The sequence below is a fragment of the Eptesicus fuscus genome, chromosome 5, assembly GCF_027574615.1.
Source record: "Eptesicus fuscus isolate TK198812 chromosome 5, DD_ASM_mEF_20220401, whole genome shotgun sequence".
Lineage (NCBI taxonomy): Eukaryota > Metazoa > Chordata > Mammalia > Chiroptera > Vespertilionidae > Eptesicus > Eptesicus fuscus.
Window position 1 is genome coordinate 100,068,255 of NC_072477.1, and position 27,658 is coordinate 100,095,912.

The 27,658-nt window shown below is 37.8% G+C and overlaps 1 protein-coding gene across 3 annotated transcripts in view; it reads left to right on the forward strand.

Moving 5' to 3' along the window:
• Window positions 1-27,658, forward strand: part of LOC103304446 (coiled-coil domain-containing protein 7-like) — a 430,240-nt gene that overhangs the window by 117,789 nt on the left and 284,793 nt on the right. For all 3 annotated transcript variants that reach the window (XM_054716612.1, XM_054716613.1, XM_054716614.1), the window contains exons 11-14: window positions 7,918-7,948; window positions 8,366-8,455; window positions 24,492-24,577; window positions 27,238-27,289. In XM_054716612.1, coding sequence (XP_054572587.1) covers window positions 7,918-7,948; window positions 8,366-8,455; window positions 24,492-24,577; window positions 27,238-27,289 — 259 coding nt within the window. The remainder of the gene's footprint in view (window positions 1-7,917; window positions 7,949-8,365; window positions 8,456-24,491; window positions 24,578-27,237; window positions 27,290-27,658) is intronic.

Genomic DNA, 27,658 nt, shown 5'->3' on the forward strand with positions numbered 1-27,658 from the left:
GCTGCCTCCTGCATGTCCCCTGCTGGGGATTGAGCCTGAGACCCTGTGCCCTGATTGGGAATTGAACCCTGACTTCCTGGTTTATAGGTCGACGCTCAACCACTGAGCCTCATTGGCATCACTACACCACAACTTTTTTATCCACTCATGGGCTTCCTTCCATATCTTGGCTATTGTAAATAGTGCAGCAATGAACATATGGGGTGAATATATTCTTTCAAATTAGCTTTTTATATATATATATCCTGAAGTAGAATTGCTGGGTCATAAGGAAGGCCCATTTTTATTTATTTATTTTTAATATTTTTATTGATTTCAGAGAGGAAAGGAGAGGGAGAGAGATAGAAACATCAGCGATGAGAGAGAATCATTGCTTGGCTGCCTCCTCCACGCCCCCTGACTGGGGATTGAGCCACAACCTGGGCATGTGTTCTTGACCAGAATCAAATCTGGGACCCTTCAGTCTGCAGGCCGACTCTCTATCCACTGAGCCAAACCAGCTAGGGCTCCATTTTTGTTTTATTTTTTTAAAGAAACTCCATACTGTTTTCTATAGTGGCTGTACCATTCTGTATTCCCACGAATAGTGCACAAGCGTTCCCTTTTCTCCAAATCCATGCCAACACTTGTTTGATGATTTATTGAAGACAGCCATTCTGACATGTGTGAGGTGATATCTCATTGTGGTTAATATATGACAAAGGAAGGAAGAATGTACAGTGGGGTAAAGACAGTCTATTCAATAAATGGTGTTGTAAAATTGTACAGACACATGCAAAAAAATGAAACTAGACCACTTTCTTATACCATACAGAGAAAATTCTCAAAATGGATTGAAGATTTAAATGAAATACTCAAAACCATAAAACTCCTAGAAGAAAACATAGGCAGTGAAATCTCTGACATATCTCTTAAGAATACTTCTTATGATATATCTCCCTGTGCAAGGAAAACAAAACAAAAAATAAATAAATGGTACTACATCAAATTAAGATGTTTTGGCACAGCAAAAGAAACCATGAATAAAAGGAAAAATCAACCTACTGAATGGAAGAAGATATTTGTCAATGATACACCTGGTAAGGGGTTAACATAAAAAAATTCATAAAGAACTCATACTACTACTCAACACCAAAAAAATCCCCAAACTATTCAATTAAAAAATGGGCAAAGGACTTGAGTAGACACTTCACCAGAAAGGACATACAGATAGCCAATAGATATGTGAAAAGATGCTTAAGATACTTTTTTTTTTCACTCCATACATGAACTCTATTTCTCCCATTTCAGACCCTTTCTTTCCATATTTATTTTTGGTTACTTTATTTTTTCCCATAAATGGGAAGCCATTCTTGATTACTGACAATTTCTAAGGTTTAGTCTTACAGCTTTAGTCACTGTGGGGGATAGTACTGAATAAGTCTATAAATGAGAATATCTCTAGTTCAGCTGGAACAGATACCTATTTTGGGACCAACCTACTCTAGTCAAATTATATCGATTCAGAGGGGTGTAGGAGGGGGTTCTCAAAAAAAGGAGTGAGGTCTATTTCTGAAGTACTTGGTAATGATCAGAGTAATGGGATGAAAATCATGTTAATATAGAATAACAAAGAAAAAAAGATAGTATTTTGTTATTATGCATAAATTATACAGTGGCACAATAGGGTAATAATCATACTGGTTTTGGGGAAAGCTGATAGACCAATTCATGAGGATCTGGTCAAGTTGTTGGTCTAACTCAGGCATCCTGAAACTACAGCCCCTCGGGCCACATGCAGGTGTTTTTGCCGTTTTGTTTTTTTACTTCAAAATAAGATATGTGCAGTGTGCATAGGAATTTGTTCATAGTTTTTTTTAAACTATAGTCTGGCCCTCCAACGGTCTAAGGGACAGTGAACTGGCTCCCTGTTTAAAAAGTTTGAGGACCCCTGGTCTAACTGATGATCTGTAGTGAAAGGAGGAACTGAAAAAATAAGTATATATCCAGAGTACCTTGAAAAGTTCTTTCTTATTTTATGGGAAAAATCGGAGTTCCAATTAAATATTGGATTATAGGATGGTTTGTGAAAGCATACTACAGAATGCTGAAAGCTGTAGTACAGTGTTGGTGATGAAATTGTCAATATTGGTGAGAACACTACCCATCACCAGAATCATGTATAGTCCTGATGGGAAAGCAGGCCTTTTAAGAGATCCATCATGTTTTCTCTAAGAAGGCATAAGGTCAGAAGCGAGGTTAGCAGGCTGTTTTATCTTTCCAATTGTCTTTAGCTCAGATACATGTGTCATAGGTAGTTATATCAAAATGGAGTCATATTATCTCCAACTGGAGGCTCAGTGCATGAAATTAGTGCATGTCGGGGGGGGGGGTCCCTCAACCTGGCCTGTGCCTTCTCACAGTCCAGAAGCCCTTGGGGGAAGTCAGACATCCTTAGCACTGCCATGGAAGCGGGAGAGGGTCCCACCACCACCACTGCACTCGCCAGCCCTGAGCCCAGCTCTGGCTGAGTGGTGCTCCCCCTGTGGAATTGGGCTGAAACTGGCTCTCTGACATCCCCCGAGGGGTCCCAGATTGTGAGAGGGCACAGGCCAGGCCGAGGGACCCCACCGGTGCACAATCGGGTGGGGAAGAAATGCAGGAGGTTGGCCAGCCGGGGAGGGTTCCATGGCATGTCTGGCCCATCTCATTTAGTCTCAACCAGCCAGACCCCAGCAGCAAGCTAACCTACTGGTCGAATCGTCTGCTTCCTGGTGGTCAGTGCACATCATAGTGACTGGTCGACTAGTTGACTGTCTGCCCCCTGGTGGTCAGTGCATGCCATAGTGACTGGTCGACTGTCTGGCTCCTGGTGGAGGTGGGAGAGGGTCCCACCAGGGCTAAGGCAGTGCTGGGAGGAATGGGTTGTGACTACTAAAGGGTATGGTATATCTTCTTGTGTAATTAAAATGTCCTAAAAAATTAGATAGCGGAAGTAGTTAAGCAACTTAGTGAATATATTAAAAGCCATTGAATTGTGCATTTAAATGAATGAATTAAATGGTATGTTAATTATTTTAATAAAGCTTTAAAAATTCTGATTATAATAGATAACTTATTTGTCAAGAAAAATACCTATAGTTTATCCATCTTATGAATGAGATAGCTGCAAACTGCAGCCAGTGAATAAAATCTAGCATGCAGCTTGTTTTTGGAAAGGAAGTTCTATTGGAACATAGTAACATCCACACATTTATTATCTATAGCTGCTTTTTCAGAGTTGGATAGTAGTGACAGAGATGTTATGGCCTGAAGAGTCTAAAATATTTATTATTTGGCTATTTACAGAAAGAGTTTGCCAAATCTTGCTATGGAATAAGAAGTGGTACTTATTTTATTTTTTAAGAAGGGGTATTTATCCCACATGAGTCCCAGATGTCATGTCTGACATTTCGCTTAACATGATATTCTTATTTCATCTTTTCTTATGGCTGAGTAGTAGTCCATCGTACATATGCACCACATCTTTTATTTTCACTATTTTTTTAACTAAATGTATTGTGGCGACATTGATTCATAAAATTATATAGGTTTCAGGTGTAATTCTATAATACATCATCTGTATATTATGTTGTATTTTCACTCATACCACATCTTTATCCAGTCATCTATTGATGGACACTTTGGTTGTTTCCATGTCTTGGCCACTTGAATAATGCTGCAATGTACATGGGGGTGCATATGTCTTTGTGAATAAATGTTTTCAAATTTTTAGGGTAGATACTCATATGTGGATATGAGAGCAGCAAATGAACAAACAAGAAAAACAAAGAAAAACTAATAGACACAGTCAACTGTATGGTGGTTAGCAGAGGGAATGGGGTAGTGGTGGGTAGTAAAGGATAAAGAATGTGAAATATATGGTGACAGAAGATGATTTGACTTTGGGTGGTGGGCAAATAATGCAATATGAAGATCACAGTAATGCAAACTTGAAAACTATATAATCTTATTAACCAATGTTACATTTAATAAAAAGAAAGAAAAATGAATCTTGTTGCCTATATTTTCTTCTAGAATTTTTATGGTTTCATACATGGAAGTCTTTTATCCATTTTGAATTTATTCTTGTGTATGGTGTAAATTGGTGGTATAGATTTATCTTTTTGGTATGTATCTGTCCAATTTTACCAGCATCGTTTATTGAAGAGACTGTATTTACTACATTGTATTCTCTTACCTCAAATATTAATTGAGCATAATGGTTTGGGTTGATTTATGGGGTCTCTGTTCTGTTCCATTGATCTATTATGCTTGTTCTTGTGCCAGTACCAGGATGTTTTTATTACAGTGATTTGTAGTATAGTTTTATATCTGGTATTGTGATCCCTTCAAGTTTGTTCTTATTTCTCAAGATTACTGTGGCTATTTGGGGTATTTTTTGATTCTCTACAACTTTTTAGAATATTTGTTCGAATCGGTGAAATATGCCATTGGTATTTTAAGAGGGATTGCATTGAATCTATAGATTGCTTTAGGTAGTATGGACACTTTAATGATGTTAATTCTACCAATCCATGAACACGGTATATTATTCCACTTGTTTTTATCTTCCTCTATTTCTTTTTTCAGTGTCCTGTAGTTTTCCAAGTACAGGTCTTTTATTTCTATTACCTGGGTTAAGTTTATTCATAAGTATCTTAATATTTTTATTGCAATTATAAATGGGATTGTTTTCTTCATTTCTTTATCTGAGAATATACTATTTGTGTATAAAAATGCCATAGATTTCTGGGTGTTAATTTTGTATCCTTCTACAGTGCAGAAATCATTTATTCAATCTAGTAGTAGTTTGGTGGAGTCTTTAGGGTTTTCTATGTACAATATCATGTCATTCCCAAATAGTGACAGTTTTACTCTTTCTTTCCAATTTGGATGACTTTTATTTATTCTTATTTGATCCCTGTGGCTAAGCTTTTCAGTATTATGTTGAATAAGGTGGTGAAAGCAGACATCCCTATCTTGTTCCTGTTATTAGGGGAAATGGTTTTAGTTTTTGCCCATTGTGTATGATTTGACTGTAGGTTTGTCATATTTGGCCTTTATTAGTTTGAGATATAATCCCACTAATCCCCTTTGCTGAGAGTTTTTTTTAATCAAAAATGGGTGTTAGATTTTATTAAATACTTTTTCTGTGTCTATTGGTATAGTCATGTGTTTTTGTCTTTCAATTTGTTTATGTCATCTATTGACTTGTGAACATTGTACCAGCCTTTCAGCACTAAATAAATCTCACTTGATCATGGTGTATGATCTTTTTAATATATTGTTGGATCCAATTTGCTAACATTTTGTTGAGGATTTTAGTATCTATATTCATCTGGGATATTGGCCTGTAATTCTCTTTTTTGGTAGTATCTTTATCTGGATTTGGAATTAGCATAATGCTGGCCTCATAAAAAGAGCTTGGAAGTGTTCCTTTCTCTGGAATTTTTGGAATAGTTTGAGATGATAAGTGTCAGTTCTTCTTGGAATATTTGGTAAAAATCCCCTGTGAAGCCATCTGAACCAGTGCTTTTGTTTGCTGGGAGTTTTTTTTTTTTAATTACTGCTTCATTGTCATCACTTGTATTAATATGTTTGCTGATATATCTCCTCAGGGAAGGGAAACCAAGGTAGAAAATAAACAAATGAGACTACATCAAAATAAAAAGATTCTGCACAGCAAAGGAAACCCTCAACAAAATGAAAAGGGAGGCCACTATCTGGGAGAAAATATTTGTTAGTGATACATCTGATAAGCGGTTAATTTACAAAATACATAAGGAACTCATACAACTTAACAAAAGGAAGACAAATAATTCAATTAAAAAATAGGCAAGGACCCAAATAGACACTTCTCCAAAGTGTACATACAGAAGGCCAAAGACATATGAAAAAATGCTCAAACTTACTAATTATCAGAGATGCAAATTAAAACGACAATGGGGTATCACCTCACATCTGTCAGAATAGCTATCATCAACAAATCAACAAATGGCAAGTGCTGGCGAGGATGTGGAGAAAAGGGAACCCTAGTATACTGCTAGTGGGAATGTAGACTGGTGAAGCCACTATGAAAAACAGTATGGAACTTCCACTTGACCCAGTGATCCCACTTCTAGGAATATATCCTAAGAAACCTGAAACATCAATCAGAAAGAATGTACTAATATGCAACCGTATATTCATAGAAGTGCAATTTACAATAGCTAAGATCTGGAAACAGCCCAAGTGCCCATCAGCAGATGTTGGATAAAAAAGCTGTGGTACATTTATACCATGGAATACTATGCAGCAGTAAAAGAGAAGGATCTCTTACCTTTTGAGACAGCATGGAGGGATCTGGAGAGGATTATGCTAAGCAAAATAAGCTATTCAGAGAAAGACAAGTATCACATGACCTCACTCATATGTGGAGTCTAATAAACAACAACAAAAAAAACCCTGATGAGCAAAAATAGATCCAGAGGCATAGATACATGGATCAGACTAATGAATCTCAGAGGGAAGGTGGAGGTGGGTGGGTGGGAAGAGATTAACCAAAGAATTTATATGTATGCTGGAGGTCCGGTGGACAAATTCATGCATGGGTGGGGTCCGGCTGGCCTGTCCCAATTGGGGCCGATTGGGCTGGGCTGGCTAGGGAGACGAAATGTGGGAGATTGACTGGCCAGCCCCACTCTTGATTAGGGTGGGTGGGGATAAGATCGGGTCGTGGATGGTCAGTGGGGGGCCACAGGTGGTTGGCAGGCTGGCCCCGCTCCCTGGTTGAACTCCCAACCAAATTCTGGATCGAGGGGACAATTTGCATATTAGGCTTTTATTATATAGGATAAGCATAACTCATGGACACAGACAATAGTATGGTAAAGGCCTGGGGCATGGTGTGGGGAGATGCTAGTAGGGGCTTGGTGGGGGAAAAAGGGTATATCTATATTACTTTAATGATCAAGATACATTTAAAGAAATGTATCTTGTTGGAGCCATGACCAGGTGGTTTAATTGGTTTGGGTGTCATCTTGCACACTAAAATGTTGCAGGTTCTATATTTTGTCAGGGCACATACGTAGTTTATAGGTTTGATCCTTAGTTGGGGTGCATATGGGAGCCAACCGATGGATGTATCTCTCTCACACTGGTGTCTCTCTCTCTCTCTCTCTCTCTCTCTCTCTGTCTCTCTCTCTCTCTCTCTTTCTCTCTCTTCCTTACTCTCTCTTTCAAATCAGTAAACATATCTTTGGATGAGGATGAAATATAATGTATCTTGTTAAGTAAAAAATAAAAAAGAGAGAAAGAGTGGTATTTAAAAGAAATGAGATTGATATATGTTTAGCAATATAAATAGGTCCCAGAAATTGTGTTAAGTGAAAAAAAAATAAGTTGAGAATATATAGTTATGTTTTTTATGTGAAAAAATACAAGGGACAACCAACCCATTAACAAAAATTGTAGAATCTAGTAGGTACATGCAATATTTACAAATTCATGGAACAAGTTCTGGAAAGATATATGGCAATCTAATATTATCTCCAGGGCAGGGGTGGAACGTCCAGCCCTCAAATTGCATAAGGCCCACAAAATCATGTGGCCTGGCCTTGCAAAGGCATTAGGGGTGAGTTAATTAAATGTTTGACAAAATATAGCAGGCTGATTTTTAAGTTGATAATTTTGTATGGCCCACGAATGATATTATAAATATCCAAATGGTCCTTGGCAGAAAAAGGTTCCTCACCCCTCTAGGAGAGCATTGCATTTTTCGAATGGCAGTCAAAGTATACTCTAATCTTATCTGTTATACTTAATTTTTTTTATAAAGAATATATACATATATATATATAAGTATGTCACATAAATAAAACATAAAATTATAATATATATATTTTTAATTTTTTTCAGAACTAAGAATGATAAAATTTTGTTAGAAACTGTAAGTATGGCAATCTCAATTTGAAATTGTCTTTGTTGTTAATGGATTCTAGAAATTGTCAGAATATACAATCTTAAGATCCAATGATTAGTTTATTCAGAAGATTTGTATACATATGTGAGATGGAAAGCCTTTTTTATTTTTTGATTTTAGTAGACCTTATCTCTCAGAAATACTTCACTTATGAATACTTAACTATAATATCCCTCAGTTTTCTAAACTTTAATTCATTGTCACTTCTAGTTCCTTTGCCTGTTTCTACCTCAGTTACAACTCCCATTACAGATTAGTACCAATGGTTCATTCTTTTCATGATTTAATGAAGACTTTCTTACTTTAATAATTAAGTACTCAAATAAATTCTCTATATTGATACTTTGCTTTTCATTGTTATTAAATTATAATATTTGTTTTTAGAAATACAAACAGATGCAAAATGATTTCCAAATGTTATCAGAGGAGAAATCGATGCTGGAAAATGAACTACAAAAGTTGAAGATTATAGAGGTTAGTTAAATTTTAGTGAATGAAAATAGAATACAGTATCCAAAAAGTTTTATTATATTAAAAAAGGAATGAATATATATTTAAATATTATATTATACATTTTCAATATTTATAATTGGTAACATATTTTAAAACTTAAAAATGCTGTATTTAAATTATATTATTTATGAAAACCAAAAGAATGCTATGAAAAACAGACTAAATTTTAAACATTCTGAAAGACATTTCTAGACCAAATATTTACCTTTGTTTAAAATATCAATTAAGGTTTTCAAATACATCTTAAATGCATTTTACTGTATTCTTTGCAATTATTAATGTGTGTCCCAGTTCATTATACCAAATAGAGAGAATAGAAATATCCAGCATAAAATTTGTTTCCTAATTTTTTCCACTATGCAATTTTTATAAAGCTTATAAATTTCAAAATGTAGACAATAAAGTCAAATGGACTGAAAACAAATTTTTACTAGCTATTTAAAACCATAAGATGTATGTTTTAACAGAAAATCAACAAAATTGAAGTAAAATACTCTTTCTTAACTGTACTAATGGTGGTTACCACATACTTTTTCCTTACTAGATGATGAAGTAGAAATAGTACCAGGAGATTTGCTACTTAATCACTTAGAGAAGTAGTGATCCTACACAGATGTCAAATATAAGGTCAGGGCTGTCAAACACATCCAATTAGGAATAGTTCCAGTTAGTTATAGTTCCAACTAGGAATAGAAAATAAATAAATTAATTAAATAAAAATAAAGTAGTAAATTATTATCCTAATATATAAAAACCCTGGGTTGTAATGACCAGTAACAACCTAGGCTCGACCAACCAGAAGTCAGTCCTGTAGTCAGTGCTGGGTTGCCGTGGCAGGTGTGGTGCCCCAGCACTGACTACTGAGGGGGCTGCGAATCAGGGCCAGAGAGAGACCTGAAGAGAGAAGCAGGGACTGATCCATTGCCTCTGTGGCAGCTGTTGATCAGCACTTGCCTCTCTTTTTCTCCCAGTCTGGCCAGCAGCTGGTCCTCCATTTCTCTCCAGGTCTTCACCGGGGCTGCTGACCAGCCCTGCCTTTCTGATCAGGCCCCATTGATAGGCCCAGAGACACTGACTGGCATAGAAACTGACCAATCAGAATCAAATCTAGGTTATGTGTGAGGAACAAATGGCTGCCTAGGAGGTAGAGCTTTTGACACCGACTGGCATATAAACTGACCAATCAGAATCAAATTGGCTGGCAGAGGAGGGCAGTTGGGGGAAACCAGGCCAGCAGGGGAGGGTAGTTGGGGGTGAGATCAGGCTGGCAGGGGAGGGCAGTTGGGGACAAGATCAGGTTGGCAGGGGAGGGCAGTTGGGGGCAACCAGGCTAGCAGGGGAGGGCAGGTTGGGGCAAAATCAGGCCAGTAGGGGAAGGCAGTTGGGGACAAGATCAGGCTGGCAGGGGAGGGCATTTGGGGGTGATATCAGGCCTTCAGGGGAGGGCAGTTAGGAGTGAGATCAGGCAGACAGAGGCAGTTAGGGGTGATCAGGAAAGCAGGCAAGCAGAGGGGTTAGGGGCAATCAGGCAGGCAGGCAGGCAGAGGCAGTTAGGGGCGATCAGGCAGGCAGGCAGGTGAGTGGTTAGGACCCAGTGGTCCCAGATTGTGAGAAAGGATGGCCTATGGGATTGGGCCTAAACCAGCAGTCAGACATCCCCCAAGGGGTCCCCATTAGAGAGGGTGCAGGCTGGTCTTAGGGACCACCGCCTCCTTGAACGAATTTCATGCACCTGGCCACTAGTATTTAATAATTGAGTAGTCTGTCCAGTGTAATCCAGTGTAAGCATTTTGCAACACTTAACCATGCACCATTACATCCACATTAAAAAACAACACCTTTAGAGTGGGTTTCTGTTCAAGATGGCTGTGTAGGTAAATACTGTGCTCACCTCCTCCCACAACCACATCAAAAGTATAAAACAACTATCATTCAGAACTGCCTGAAGTTCAGCTGAACAGAAATATTTATAATTAAGGATATACAGAGGAGGTCTCATATTTATTATAGGAGGAGGGTTTCAGATGTGGAATGGTCTGGTCCCACACTCACATGTGTGGGTTACAACTCAGGAGGGATATCTCATACGTGGAGGTCTTCCCTGAGGAGGGAAGGGTCCCAATGCTGGGAAGAGAAGTACCCATAAATTCTGGCTGTGAAAACTAGTGGGGACTGTGGCTGAGTGAGGCAGGAAGCTGCTTGAGTCCCAGGTGTTCCTCCTAATGTTAGGGCCTGCACAGGGACTTACTTGGATTCACTCACTCCGAACTCCAACACTGCAATAGCAACTTAAAAAGCACCAGGAATATATGGGAAGGAACTGAATTGTCTATCAAGGGCTGGAGGGGTAGCATTTTCTCAGACAGAAGTGCTGACAGAAATCATTATTCCTTTCCTAAGCCCTCCCCACACAGAGTTGGCAGGCAGAGGCCATATTTGAATCTCTATCAACCTGCTCTTCCCTGGTGATGCCCTGAGACGCTACCTCACTCAATTTACAGGCCTACACAAGCTGCTTTTCCATTCAAATGGCCTTTCTGGGCTCATGATGTGGACTTTTCTAAAATCTCTCAAGTAACATCTCACCTTTGATGCCCTCTAGACCTCTTGCTAAGAAGTCCTAGGCCCAGCACTAGCTACAGCTGGCCTTCATTTGCAGCTTGGCCTCTCCTGGGCACCTCCAAACCCAGAAAAACTAGCATCCATCTGCAGATCACTTTGTAACTCAAGCCTAGTGGCTCTGGATAGGGCACAGGTGGTGGTTGACCTGTATTTCTCCAGAGGCCCCAGAGCCATCACACCTTGTAGAGAGCTTCAGACTTCAACAAAGCACCACCAAACTACTCCCGCAAGCAACACAGTTAAGGGACAGATTCAATGAGCACCATAGCCCTGCTGAAGCCAGTTCTGCTCTGTGGGGTCAGCCCTTGAACAGCAGATTCTCCATGGTCATTGTGGCCAGTCCTTGCTGCCAGTTGGACTGGAGATAGATCCCTCCCAGTGATGTACCATTAACAATCAAGGCTTAACCACAACAAGAGGGTGCACACAGCCCATACAAGGTGGGGGGTATGTACCTCGAGTGCCCAGGTAAGTGAATGGGGAGGCTGTGCACTGTGCCCTACAGAAAACCTATTATATTAAGCAAGTCTAACAAGACCAGGAGATATAGCAGCTCTACCTAATACATAGAAACAAACACAGGGAGAAATCCAAATGACTTGATCAAGAAACATATCCCAAATGGGAAAAAACAAAGAACAAAAATCCAGAAAAAGAACAAAACAAAATGGAGACAAGCATTCTATCAGATGCAGAGTTCAAAACACTGATTATAAGGATACTCAATTATCTCAGTAAGAACTTCAACAAAGAGATAGGGAATATACCAGGGAGATAAAAAACATAGAAAAGCACCAGTCAGAAATGAAGAATACAGTAACTGAAATGAAGAGTACAGAGAATCAATAGTAGAGTAGATGAAGCAGAGAGCACTGCATAAGAACAACAACAACAAAAAAGAAAGGAATAAAAAAAAGAGGTTAGTTTAATGAGCTTCTGGGATAACTTCACACAATCATTAAAAATTGAAGGTGAAGCCGAAACCGGTTTGGCTCAGTGGATAGAGCGTCGGTCTTCGGACTGAAAGGTCCCAGGTTTGATTCTGGTCAAGGGCATGTACATTGGTTGCAGGCACATCTCCGGTAGGGGGTGTGCAAGAGGCAGCTGGTCGATGTTTCTCTCTCATCAATGTTTCTAGCTCTCTGTCCCTCTCCTTTCCTCTCTGTAAAAAATCAATAAAATTTATTTTTTAAAAAAATTGAAGGTGAAGTAAAGAGCTTCCCAGACAAGATGAAAGCTAAAAGAGTTTATTACCATCACACCAGTATGATAAAAAATGTTAAATGGTTTCTTTTAGAAAAGGAAAGGAAAAAAAGAGGAACATAGTTAGAAAGAATAAAATGGTAATAAATATATACCTATCAATAATCACTTTAAATGAAAATGGTTTAAATGCTCCAATCAACAAAGACATATAGGGCTGAATGGATAACAAAACAAGACCCTTACATATGCTGTCTATGAGAGACTTCATATTGAAAGACACGTACAGATGAAAATTAAAGGGATGGAAAAATATTTCATGAAAATGGAAACAATGACAGCAACAACAAAAAACACACACAAACAAACAGAAAGCTGGGGTAGCAATAATTATACCAGACAAAATAAACTTTGAAACAAAGGTATAACAAGATACTCAGAAAGGCCCATCAATTCCACTTCTGGGTATTTATCTGAAGAAACCCCAAATATTAAATTGAAAGGACAAATACATATATTTGTTCATTGTAGTTATATTTACAATAGCCAAGATATGGAAGAAACCTAATTGTCTATGAATAGATGAATAGATAAAAATGTGGTGCATACATACAATGGAATATGACTCAGCCATAAAAATATCTCACACAGCCGAAACCAGTTTGGCTCAGTGGGTAGAGCGTCGGCCTGCAGACTTAAGGGTCCCAGGTTCGATTCCGGTCAAGGGCATGTACCTTGGTTGCGGGCACATCCCCAGTAGGGGGTGTGCAAGAGGCAGCTGATCAATGTTTCTCTCTCATCGATGTTTCTAACTCTCTATCCCTCTCTCTTCCTCTCTGTAAAAAATCAATAAAATATATTAAAAAAATATCTCACCATCTCTAACAACATGGGTAGACCTACAGGGTATTGTGGTGAGTGAAATAATTCAGACAGAAAAAGACAAATGCCAGATCATTTCACTTATATGTGTAATCTAAAAAACAAAATAAATGAACAAGTAAAACAGAAAAAGACTCATAGATACAGAGAATATTTTTATGGTTGCCGGATGGGAGGAGATTTGAGGGACAGGTGAAAAAGGTAAAGGGATTAAGAAGTACAAATTGGTAGTTACAGAATAGTCATGGGGATATAAAGTACAGCATAGGGATATAGTCAATAATATTATAGTATCTATGTATGATGTCAAGTGGGTTAACTAGATTTATCAGGGTGATTACTTAGTAAGTTCTATAGTTATCTAATTACTGGGTTGTTCACCTGAAACTAATCTAATATTGTATGTCAACTGTAATTGAAAAATAAAAAAATTATTAAAAATTGTGGGGCTTCTTAGATAACTCGAAGGTGTTGCAGCAGTTTCTGGTTTGCTTTCTTGTATTGTTTCTTTAGGTTTTGTGTGTGGAAACATAAAGAAGTATAGGAACATGAAGGAAAAATATGGAAGGATCATGTCTACATGTATAGTAGTAAAATTATATCCCAAGATATCTCTGAACATTGGGGTGCATTTATTCTTTTCAATTCATGTTTTGGGTTTTCGTAGGATATATTCCTAGAAGTGGGATCACTGGCTCAAATGGGAGTTTCATTTTTAATTTTTTAAGGAAATTCCATACTGTTTTCCATAGTGGCTGCACTAGTCTGCATTCCCACCAGAAGTGTACTAGGGTTCCCTTTTCTCTATATCCTTGCCAGCACTTGTCATTTGTTGGTGTGTTGATGGTAGCTATTCTGACAGGTGTAAGGTGTAGCTCATTGTGGTTTTAATTTGCTTTTCTCTTGTGATTAGTAATGTTGAACACCTTTTCATATGTCTCTTGGACATCTGTATGCTCACTTTAGAGAAGTGTCTATACAGGTCCTTTTTCCTTTTTTAAATTGGATTGCTTGTCTTCCTTTTGTTAAGTTGCATGAGTTCCTTATATACAATTTACAATAGCTAAGATCTGGAAACAACCCAAGGGCCCATCAGTAGATGAGTGGATAAAAAAGCTGTGATACATTTCAGAGAGGAAAGGAGAGGAGGACAGAGAGAAGAAACTATGTGGCTTAAAAAATAATGATCTCTTATCTGTTGAGAGAGCATAGAGGGACCTGGAGAGTATTATGCTAAGTGAAATAAGCCAGTCAGAGAAAGACAAGTATCACATGATCTCACTCATATGTGGAGTCTAATAAATAAACTGATGAACAGAATAGATCCATAGACATAAAAGCCTGAAACAGACTGACAAATCTCAGAGGGAAGGCAGGGGTGGGTGGGTGGGGAGAGATTAACCGGGGAATTTATAGGCATATATGCAAAGCCCTTGGACACAAACAATAGCTTAATTTGATCTCTTTTAATAATTTTATTTTTGTAGACAACCAATTTTTAAAAAGATATATTTTTATTAATTTCAGAAGGTAAGGGAGAGGGGGACAGAGAGAAGAAACATTGAGTAATATGCTAATTAGAGGGGACATCTTCTGGACAAAGGCGTGGCCACTGCTGTTAGGGCCAGACCCAGGCTCAGGCCTGCAATGGCAGCAGTAGTGGGGTAATGGTGGCAGTGATTTCCCCTGATCTGCCAGGTCGCCTCTCACAGAGGGAGGCCAGACTGCGGCATAGGCTGGCGTAGAGGCAAAGGTGGTTAGGGTTGATCAGGCTGGTAGGGGGGCAAGGTAGGGGCAATCAGGCTGGTGGCGGGGGCAAGTTAGGGGCGATCAGGCTGGCAGGGGAGCAAGGTAGGAGCGATCAGTCCGGCAGGCAGAGGCAGTTAGGTGCGATCAGGCAGGCAGGCAGGTGTGGGGTTAGGAGCCAGCAGCCCTGGATTGCAAGAGGCATCCCAGATTGGAGAGGGTGCAGGCCGGGCTGAGAGACCTACCCCCTCTCCCCCCGGGGCACAAATTTCATGCACCTGGCCTCTAGTCAATGATAAGAGAGAATCATTGATCGGTTGCTTCCTGCATATGCCACACTGAGAACTGAGCCTGCAGCCCAGGCTTGTGCCCTGACGGAATCAACCATGACCTCCTGGTTCATAGTTTGATACTCAACTGCTGAGCCATGCTGGCTGGGCTAGATAACCAATTTTAATAATCAAAAGCCACATTTGACTTCTAGCCTTCTCTACCAAATGGTAATCAGTAGTTTCCTGTGTCCGTTAAAGGTTTTATTATTATTACTAAAGGCCCATTGCACGAAATTCATGCCCTGGTGGGAGGGTCTCTCAGCCCAGCCTGTGCCCTCTCACAGTCCGGACCCCTCGCTCCTTACCACCTGCCCACTCACTGCTTCTTAGCACTGCCACAGAGGCAGAAGAAGCTCCCACCCCTGCCACTGTGCTCGCCAGCCATGAGCTTGGCTTCTGGTTGAGCAACACTCCCCCTGTGGGAGTGCACTGATCACTAGAGGGCAGCTTCTGCATTGAGCGTCTGCCCCCTGGTGGTCAGTGCACATCATAGCAACCAGTCATTTTGGTTGTCTGCCATAATGGTTGCTTAGGCTTTTATTATACAGATCATTGTTTTTTTGTAAGTAGGAGAAACTAACCCTCACTATCTAAAGCAAGAAATTTTTTGGATGGGTAACTCAAAGAATTGAAGGAAAATTGAACAACATGTTTGGTGAGGAATAGACCCAGGGCAGTTCTTGGAGTCAAACTAGTAGAAGTTCACAGACAGCCACTACATCTGTCATTTTAGGGAATTTTTAGAGAGGGAGCTTATGGCTATTGCCCCACTCCCCAACTCCTGCCTACCTCGTCCCTTTGTTTAATGGTTTTGGAATTTATCACTTTCATAATAGACAATTCTTAGGTGATTATATATTTCTGCCCTTGCTTGGGTCAAATGTCAGCTGGACAATTTGAGATGAGGGAGGTGCAGAATCCTCCTAAAATGTGGTGCTGTTTCTTAACACAAGGGTAAAAGAATACTGGGCACAAAAACTGTTGTTTATTGTATTTGGTAAAGTTTCCCTAATTACTATCTTATCTCTTATTCCAAGTATCAACAAACTTTAACTCTGAAGGGCTAGATAACTATTTATGTTTTGAGGCCACACCATCTCTATTGCATCTATTCAGATCTGCTTCTGTAGTATGAAAATAACCCCAGACAATACATAAATGAATGAGCAGGGCTGTGTTCCAATAAGAACTTACTTACGAAAACAGGAAACATGGCAGATTTGGTATAAAATTTGCTGACCCTTATTTACTTTGTTTCTGCTATCACCTGGCTTTCTACTCTAGCTTCCTATTTGGACCTCCCAGAAGCATATGTTTTGGTATGCGGTCACAGGAAAATACTATTGCTTAAATAAAATTTGTTTTTGCTCTTTCAGTTCTGTTCCATTGTCCTTGTCTTTTCCTACTCCAATATCTGACATCCTTAATGATTAAAAATTTAGATCAGGTCTGATTTTTTTTATAGGGCAAGTCAACCCCCCCTTTTTTTTTAATAAGAAATTATTTATTATACATGTATATAATGAAAAACTACTTAACCCTAAGAAAAGATGAAATACTGCCTTTTGCAACCACATGGATGGATCTTGAAAATATGCTAAATGAAATACATCAGACAGAAAAAAGTTAAGAACCATATGATTGCACTCATATGTGGAATATAAAACTGAAAGCAACAAATGAACAGATGAAAACAAGTGAACCAAAACTCACAGACACAGACAACAGTGTGGTGGTTACCAGTGATAAGAGGGGATAGTAAAGGGTAAAGGGGGTTCAAATATATGGTGGCAGAAGAAGGTTTAACTTTGGGTGGTGGGCACACAATGTAATATACAGGTGATGTATCATAAAAATGTACACTTGAAACCTATACAATTTTATTCACTGATTTCACACCAATAAATTTAATTTAAAAAGAAGTTATTTATTTTTGGCTTTTGCACTTTTATATAAATTTTAGAGTTAATGTCAAATTCTATCATTGCACTGAATCTGTACATCAAATTGGAGATATTTACATCTAGAATACCAAGACATCTTTTTGTTTGTTATTAAATGTTTCCATTTTTGAAGGTTTTCTTTAATTTTAATGATAAATGCCTATTGTTTTCTTCTTAAGCTTTCACTCATTTTTAATATTAGGTGCTTCATATTTTTATGCTACTTTAATTGCTATCTTTTAAAAGATATTTTTAACTGTTGATAGAGAAGTACAATACTTTTTTTTTTGTATGTTGAATTTGCATCCACAAATCTAGTTACACTGTCATATGATTAGATTTTTACTTCTTACTTACGTAATCAAAGCTATGGATAATGATAACCTAACTTTTCTTGCTTTCTAATTTTTAATATTTTCTACTCTTTATTTGTATTGCATTGCTACACTGGCTATAATAGTGTTGAATAGATGATGAAAGCGGGTATTTTTCATTTGTTCCTAATTTTAAAGGGAATCTCTCTCTCTCTCTCTCTCTCTCTCTCTCTCTCTCTCTCTCTCTCTCTCTCCTTTCCTACCTTCCTCTTTCTCTCCCTCCCTCCTGTTTATCAAATTAAGGGACTAGTCTTCTTTACATAATTTTCTAAATATATTTTTTATGCTCCACACAATTCTTCTTCTCAATTACAAATTCACATACAAAATGTTTAGTTGTATATTATAACATCACCCCACTTCCAGGTAGAAAAATCTGTATTACTTTATATTGGTTGCTCAGTTGGTTGCTTTATTGCTTACTTTAGGATTGACCATCTTGTTTTTAATGAATGCAGTCATATTCAAGTGACATTAAATCACTTCACGTACATGAACCTTAAATTAATAGGTTTTCATTTTTCCTTGAGCTATTGTTTTCATACACATCATATGGCTTACTACTTATAATATAAATTGCACAACACATTGTTATTAGTTTTTTCTGTAAACTATTACCTTTTCTAAAAAATTCTTTATTGTTTAAAGTATTATATGAGTCTCCATTCACCCCATAGACCTCTCTCCTGCCACCCCCAGCCCCAAGCACAAACCTTTTTAATGAGATATAAATAATAAAAACAGTCTTTATATTTACTCATGCAATTATGGTTTCTGGTGCTCATCTTTAATTTATGTATTTCTTATTTATGTCTGATACCATTTTTTTCTGCTTTAAAGGATTCTTTTATAATTTTCTTTTTTGTTGTGCAATTTTGCTAGTGATGTATACATTCAACTTTTTGATTTCTAAAAAACAAATTTTATGCCTTCAATTTTGAAAAATATTTCTTTTGGATAATGAATTCGAGGCTGATGTTTTCCTTCAAGTACTTTAAAGATTTTGCCCTTCCTCCCTCCCTCTAGTATTTTTATGGTTTCATGTCTTACGTTTAAGTCCTTTATCCATTTTGAGTTTATTTTTGTGTATGGTGTGAGTTGGTGGTCTAGTTTCTTTCTTTTTGCATGTATCTGTCCAATTTTCTCAACACTCTTTGTTGAAGAGACTGTCTTGACTCCATTGTATGTTCATGCCTCCTTTGTCAAATATTAATTGAGCATAGTGATTTGGATCGATTTCTGGGTTCTCTATTCTATTCCATTGGTCTATATGTCTGTTCTTGTGCCAGTACCAGGCTGTTTTAAGAACAGTGGATTTGTAATACAGCTTGATATCTGGTATTGAGATCCCACCTACTTTGTTCTTCTTTCTCAGGATTTCTGCAGCTATTTGGGGTCTTTTTTTTTATTCCAGATGAATTTTTAGAAAGTTCGTTGTAAGTCTGTGAAATATGCCCTTGGTATTTTAATGGGGATTGCATTGAATCTGTAGATTGCTTTGGGTAGTATGGACATTTTAATGATGTTGATTCTACCAATCCATGAACACAGTATGTTCTTCCATGTATTTATGTCTTCCTCTATCTTTTTTTTTCAGTGTCCTGTAGTTTTCCACATATAGGTCTTTTACCTCCTTGGTTAAGTTTATTCCTAGGTATCTTAATTTTTTTTGGTGCAGTGATAAATGGGATTGCTTTTGTAGTCTCTCCTTCTATAAGTTCACTATTGGTGTAAAGAAATGGCATAGATTTCTTGGCATTAATTTTGTATCCTGCTACATTGCCAAATTCATTTATTAAGTCTAATAATTTTTTGATGGAGTCTTTAGGGTTTTCTATGTACAATATCATGTCATCAGCAAATAAGGACAGTTTTACTTAATCTTTTCCAATTTAAATGCCTTTTATTTCTTCTTTTTGTCTGATCACAATAGCTAGTACTTCCAATACTATGTTGAACAGGAGTGGTGAGAGTGGGCATCCCTGTCTCATTCCTGTTCTTAGGGGAAATGGTTTTAGTTTTTGTCCATTGAGTATGATGTTGGCTGTGGGTTTTTCATATATGGCTTTTATTATGTTGAGGTATGATACTTCTATTCCCACCTTGTTGAGTGTTTTGATCAGAAGGGGTGTTGGATTTTGTCAAATGCCTTTTCTGTGTCAATTGATATGACTATGTGATTTTTATCTCTCAGTTTGTTTATGTGATGTATTGTTTATTGATTTGCGGATATTGTACCATCCTTGCATTCCTGGGATAAATTCTACTTGGTCATGTATGATCTTTCTGATGCACTGCTGGATCCGATTTGCTAGAGTTTTGTTGAGGATTTTGGCATCTATGTTATTAGGGATATTGGCCTATAATTCTCTTTCATTGTGTTGTCTTTATCTGTTTTTGGTATTAGGGTGATGCTGGCTTCATAGAATGAGCTTGGAAGTGTTCCTTCCTCTTAAATTTTTTGGAATATTCTGAGGAAGATAGGTTTTAGTTCTTCCTTGAATGTTTGGTATAACTCCCCTATGAAGCCGTCTGGCCCTGGGCTTTTGTGTGCTGGCAGCTTTTTGATGACTGCTTCAATTTCTTTCATAGTTATCGGCCTATTGAGATTTTTATAATCTTCCCAATTGAGTTTTGGAAGGTTGTATTTTTCTGGGAATATGTCCATTTCCTCTAGGTAGTCTAGTTTGTTGGAGTAGAGTTGTTCATAGTATTTTTAAACAATCCTTTGTATTTCTGTGGGGTCTGTTGTTATTTCGCCTCTCTCATTCCTATTTTTATTTATTTGAGTCCTTTCTATTTGCTTCTTTGTGAGCCTGGCTAGAGGTTCATCAATCTTGTTTATCCTTTCAAAGATAAAAATCTTGGTTTCATTGATCTTTTATTATTTTTTTTGGTCTCTATGTCATTTATTTCTGCTCTGATCTTTATTATCTCCTTCCTTCTGCTCACTGCGGGCTTTTCTTGTTGCTCTCTTTCTAATTCTTTGAGTTGTAGAGTTAGATGATTTACTACCATTTTTTCTTGTTTTTTGAGGTAGGCTTGTAGAGCTATAAACTTCCCTCTCATGACTGCCTTTATTGTGTCCCATAGATTGTGGATTGTTGTGTTTTTGTTGTCATTAGTTTTCAGGATGCTTTTAATTTCTTCTTTGATCCCTTTGGTAACCCATTCATTATTTAATAGCATGCTATTTGACTTCAAAGTGTTTGAGGTTTTTGGATTCTTTTTATTGTAGTTTATTCCTAATTGTATGTCATTGTGGTCTGAGAAGATACTTGGTATGATTTCAATCTTCTGGAATTTGGGGAGACTTCTCTTGTGACCCAATATGTGGTCTATTTTTTAAAATGTCCCATGTGCACTTGAGAAGAACGTATATTTTGTTGCTTTTGGGTGAAATGTTCTGAAGATGTCAGTTAAGTCCATCTGATCTAGTGAGTCATTTAGGATTGCTGTTTCTTTGATGATTTTTTGTCTGGAGGATTTATCCAGTGATGTCAGTGCTGTATTAAAATCCCCTACTATGATTGTATTGATGTCAATCTCTCCCTTGATAACTTCCAGGAGTTTTGTTATGTATTTGTGTGCTCCTGTGTTGGGTGCATATATGTTTATCAGGGTTATATCCTGTTGTTGTATCGATCCCTTTAGTATTATGAAGTGGCCTTCCTTATCTCTTGTTATGGCCTTCACTTTGAGGTCTATTTGGTCAGCTATAAGTATTGCTACCCCAGTTTGTGTTTTTTTTTTTTTTTCATTTCCATTTGCCTGAAAGATATTTTTCCATCCATTCACTTTCAATCTGTGTGAGTCCCTTGTTCTGAGGTGGGTCTCTTGTAGACAGCATATATATGGGTCGTGTTTTTTTTATCCATTCAGCCACTTGATGTCTTTTGATTGGAGCATTTAGTCCATTTACCTTTAAAGTTATTACTGAAAAGTATTTTTTTGTAGTCATACCTATTTTTGCATCTGTTTTTCTTCTTACCTGTTTATTTCTTCTTTTTACAGTATTCCCTTTAGAATTTCTTGCATTGTTAGTTTGGTGGTGATAAATTCCCTTAGCCTTTTTTTGTCTGCAAAGCTCCTGATTTCCCCTTCAATTTTGATTGATAGTCTTGCTGGGTAGAGTATTTTTGGATTCAGTCCTTTGCTTTGCACCACTTTGTGTACCTCTTTCCATTCCCTTCTAGCTTTATGTGTTTCTGTTGAGACATCATTTGGTAATCTGATGGGTGTTCCTTTGTAAGTAACTCTCTGTCTCTCTCTTACTGCCTTTAAGATTCTCTCTTTGTTGTTTATATTTGCCATTGAAATTATGACGAGTCTTGGTGTGGGTCTTTTGGGGTTGATCCTGCTTGGGACTCTCTGTACTTGGGTAACTATTTTCTTCCCCATATCCAGGACGTTTTCTGTTATTATTTCTTCAAATAGATTTTCTAATCCTTGCTGCTCTTCTTGTCCTTCTGGCAGCCCTATTATATGTATGTTACTTTGTTTCATGTTGTCCCTTAGGCTTTCCTTCTGCTTTTTAATTTTTTTCTCCAATTGCTGTTCAGATTGAGCTTGTTTCTGTACCTGATCTTCTAACTCATTAATTCGGTCCTCTGCTTCTTCTAGTCTACTGTTGAAACTTTCCATGGTGTTTTGATTGTAGCTATATCACTTTTGATTTCTTCCTGATTCTTGCACAGGTTGTTGATTTTCTCATCCATCCAATGTATGAATACCATGACCATTACTCTGAATTCTTTTTCGGTTATGTTGAATGCTTCAATTTCACTAATTTCCTTTCTTGTTGACTCCTCATTTTCTTTCCTCTGGGGATTGTGTTGTCTCCCCATTCTGACTATCACCAGAGGTTCAAACTTCGAGTTGCGTGGACCTGAGCCATGTGCTGTGGTAACTTCGCACCACCCGAATGTCACCGAAGTGCTCAGACACTAGGATGTGTTGCTGCCGTCGGTTGGTGGGAACCAGGCTTGTCCAGGGTCTGTGTTCCCAGTGTTCAGTGTGGTCTCTTGTGCGCACCTAGAATCAGGGACCCTGCCTGCACCACACTGTTGGCATGTGCCGAAAATGAGTTCCCTAGTGCATGCCAGGAGTCAGAGTTTTCCTGTGTCTGCAACAAGAATTGAGTATCAGAGTCTCTGTTGCCTGTGCAGCTTCTCACTGAGAATCTGGGTCCCCATGTGCGCATGAACCAAGAATTGGAGTCACTAGCTCTTAGTGTGAATGCACTGTGAGTCAGGGATCCCAGGCAGACACGGTAAGAAATAGAGTCAAGTTGGTGGTGCTCAGTGCTGCCTCTTGCCGGGAAAATTTGGGTCCTGGTCACCATGGGGGACTGGGTTGCACAATAGCTCTGTGGCGTGCCTGCACTGTGGAAAACTGACTTCCTTGTGTGCTTGCCTTGAATCCAAGTCAGGTGGCCCTGCCGCCCTGCATGGGCTTCGGCTTTGGTCACCCAATTGCATTGCAGGGAGCAGATTCTAGTCTCTCAAATTCCAATAGCAGCTCTGAGGCCCGTGTGTGCTCTCTCAAGCTCAAATTCCCTGTAGGGGCACTGTGGCTTGTGTGACGGGTGAGTCTATCAGTTACTATGGTGCTATCTGCGAGCCTGAGGGGAGGGGAATAGGCTCTTTGTCTCACAGAAATCTGTGGCCCGGAAGTCTGGATTCATGATGTCTGTTGGTATGAAGCTGTGGTTGCAGTTCTTTGTCCCCAGTGGCTGCAGGGTCCTGGTTTGTGTCTGAGATGCGACTGTGTTTTGCTGAGGGAAGGATGCTCGTCTCAAGCAGCTCTGTTTCTCAAGATGGCGTGGTCTCTGTGCCAGCACCGGCCTTCCAGAAGTGATCGCCTATTATATTTATTTTTAATATTTTATGATAAATTGTTATACTTTGTGTTTAATTTGTGAGAACTTTTCCACTGTTGTGAATTTGGTATCTGTTGGAATTTGTTGGCTGAAAAAGGAAATGACCACCTAATACTTTAATAGCTCTCCTTTATTAAGCACATCTAAAATTTTCAGTAATCGTTTAATTTTTCTCTACTTTCTTGAATAAAATAATCTGTTGCTACGTAGTGGTTCAAGAATACTTTTAAACATGTAGTTAGTAGTGCCATAATATTTGTTTTAAATGTGAATTTGAACACGGTTGAACAATTTGAGCATAATGTGAATTTTACATTTGCTTTATGCTCATTTTATCTCCAAAAAGTACAGATAAAGGCAGAAAAGAGTGTCTGTAAGCTACCTTAGTTCACCATGTATATAATGTACCACACCAGTTCATATTTGGTGTTACGACTTTTCATTCAGTTTCAGATAACCAACCTTCCAACACTGCATAAAGATTCACAAGTTGCAACCTATTCAGTACTCACTTCCACAAACTAACTTCATGTCTTTTTCAAGATTAAGAGCTATATTTTTCATAGTACATGTTTTGTAATTATTTAACTGTATAAAACTGTATTTATTTTTCTATCAGGTTGCTATTTTAAAAAATGTATCACTGACAACTTTTTGTGTGCTGTGCACCTAATCTTATTTCCTCATACATCCTGCAGTTTATATTGCATGATTTTTCAAAGTGAGGTGGTTTTTATGAAAGTATGCCATATTATAGAAGAACAGACTATAATTTATCAGGAGAATTTAATTATTTTTATATGTGTTAACTTCTATACAACTTACATATGTAAAGCACTATAATAAACTTACTGAATGTATCATTAATTTTTTCCTTTTATTCAGATAATTTCCTTGAAAAATAGTATAGTGATTCTCAAAGTAAAATGGAAATCTTAATAATGTTTATTATCATATATTTCCCTATAATTTATTGTCTCATTAACGTTTTCTGGCTTATGTAAAATCACACAGTCAACAAAGCCGACATATGAACGAACAAAGAAAACTATGAAAATGGAGAAGAAAAAAGCTAAAGAAAAATCTGAGGATTCAGAAGCGTAAGACATAAAGATACATGCTAAGTTTTCTTTCCTTGTTAATTTACATTTTTATTTTATACAATTTGAGGTAATATAAATATATATTATTAATAGGTTTACTAAAAATGACATTAGCAAATACAGGCATGAGCCATATTACAATAACATATTGGTCAACAACAGACGACATATTTTTTAGTCCAAAATATTTTAATGGAGATGAAAAATTCCTATCACCTGGTGACATTGTAGATGTTGTAATGCCATAGCACATCACATTACTCTGTTTGAGGTGATGTCGGATAACCTACTGCACTGCCAATTATATGAAAATATAAGATATACAACTTTGTACAGTACATCATCCTATCTAATAAAGAGGGAATATACTAATTGACCTTCACACTGTCACAAAGATGGTGGCGCCCACAGCCAATAAATAGGGGATATGCTAATTGACTGCCCCACCCTCAAAGATGAAGGCGCCCACAGCCAGTAAGTAGGGGATATGCTAATTGACTGCCCCACCCTCAAAGATGGCAACACCCACAGCCAATAAGTAGGGGATATGCTAATTGACTGCCCCACCCTCAAAGATGGCAGTGCCCACAGCCACAAGATGGCAGTGCCCAGTCCCCTCAGCCCCACTGGGGTGGCAGGTGTGCGGCAAGGCTGGGCCCAACCCCAGGCAGGCCCAACTGCTCCATGCGCCTGCCTCTGGAGTCTCCCAGGCCCCTCAGCCACCCAGCCATCCAGGGCTGGCCCAAGGTGCAGGCAAGCTCCTCTGTCAGTTGCCCAGCCACCCATGGCCACCCGAGGCTCAGGTAACCAGGACCGGCTGAGGCTTGTGCTGCCAGCAGTGGTAGCAGCAGAGGTGTGATGGGGCATCTCCTTCAATGTATAAAAATTTACCATGTTACACCCATGTGGGGCACTGAACATAATGTAGCTTGGAGAACTGAGTAAGTGAGTGAGTGAGTGGTGATTGAACATGAGACCTAGAACATTACTGTACAATACCGTAGAGTTTATAAACACTATACTTATGCTACATGAAACTTATAAATAACATGAGATTAAATAATGCACAAGAGAAAATTATGCAATTAAGAGACACAGTAACATGAATATATATGAGATTGCTTCTAGTATAACATGACATATTGTTTTACAGTAAACATTTTTTAAGTAGAAAGAGTACACTCTGAAATAACAATAAAAATTGTTACAATAAATATTTTTACTGTACTTTTTCTATATTTAGGTACACAAGTACCATTTTGTTACAACTGTGTACAGTATTCAGCACAGTAACATGCTGTACAGGTTTGTAGCCCAGGAGCAATAGGCCTAGGTGTGTAGTTGGCTATACCATATATGTTTGTGTCAGTGTGTACTCTCTGATGTTTGTACAAGAATAAAATCACATAACAATGGATTTTTCAGAATGTATCCTTATTGTTAATGGTGCATTACTATATATAGTTTTATAAGCAAATAAGAATATGATTGTGGGAGAAAGCTGATAAGGGAAGCATGAACTAAAGAGGAGGAGAATGAATCACAAGACATTTAGGAACAGGCAGGCAGAATTAAATTTGTAAATAATTTTAGGGAAAAAAATTTACATTGTGCCCTTGATGGGTTAGCTAATGATTTGTAATTTGTACATTAACTCCTTAGTCTGGCCTATGCTTTTTTATTTATTTTATTTATTTTATTTTTTAAAAATATATTTTATTGATTTTTTACAGAGAGGAAGAGAGAGGGATAGAGAGTTAGAAACATCGATGAGAGAGAAACATCAATCAGCTGCCTTCTGCACACCCCCCACTGGGGATGCGCCCGCAACCAAGGTACATGCCCCTGACCGGAATCGAACCAGGGACCCCTCAGTCCACAGGCCGATGCTCTATCCACTGAGCCAAACCGGTTTCGGCATATGCTTTTTTATTTTTAACTGAAATTCTTGTTTTTCTTTTTTTTAATTTGCACCCGAGGATATATTTTTAAATTGATTTTAAAGAGAGAGGACTGGAGAAATGGGGAGAAATAGAGAGAAACATTAATGTGAGAGAGAAACATCAATCAGTTGCCTCCCATACATGCTCTGACTGGGGATCAAACCCACAACCTTTTGGTGTATGGGGAGATACTCCATCCACCTGAGCCACCCAGCCAGGGCTTTACATAACTTCTTCATTGTACTTATTTTATAAAAACAATTACCTATATTTTAATGTATATGGATTTTATAAACTGGTTTTATTAAGTGAATAACCTCTTTAATAAAATAAAATAACTTTAGCATTTAAATTGGCTTGGTCAAACCCAAATATAAATATATAGTTTAAAAAGAAATTATGAATTTCATGTTTATATAGCTCCAAAAAATCTATAAAGAAATTCATTAGACAAATGACCAGAGGGAAAAAATGGACCAATGTACTTTGAAATTCCTTGCCCTATCTCATCTTTCCATATTTTAATCATAGTAATGAGAAGTTAGTTTGAGAAATGTTATTTAATTATTTATCATTTAACCTATGTGGATTTTATGGTTTTTTAAAATACATAAATTTCTTTTGAAGATTTTCATTTTTATAAGGATTTAAACATTTAAAAATTAGCTGTGTAATTAAAAATATGATATATTTTAAAACATTTTTTAATTACAGGAAAAAGTCTCCAGCCAAAGAGCCTAAAACAGAAGAGTTCCTTAAAGCCCAGGTAATACACTCTCTTTATGCCTCTAAATTTGATAAATAAGTGCTCTGATAATTATATGTATAGATAGTATTAGGATGCATATGAACATAAGTGTGTGTATCTATCTGTGTATATGTGTGTACTGAAGTTCTCTCTAAGATATGTCTTTCTTGTTGGTTGACTCTTCTCAAGTTTCACAAAATAAAATGATAAATCTAGGCATGTTTATTGTCAAGGTTATGAAAATTATGGTTTTCTCAACCACAGGCAATATCATGAAGGAAAGAATATCATATTGGTAGTCAACAGGGCCTTACTAGTTATGTGGCATTAGACAAGTCCCTTTTTTTCTGGACCTAAGCAAATATTAACTAGAGGTCCAGTGCATGA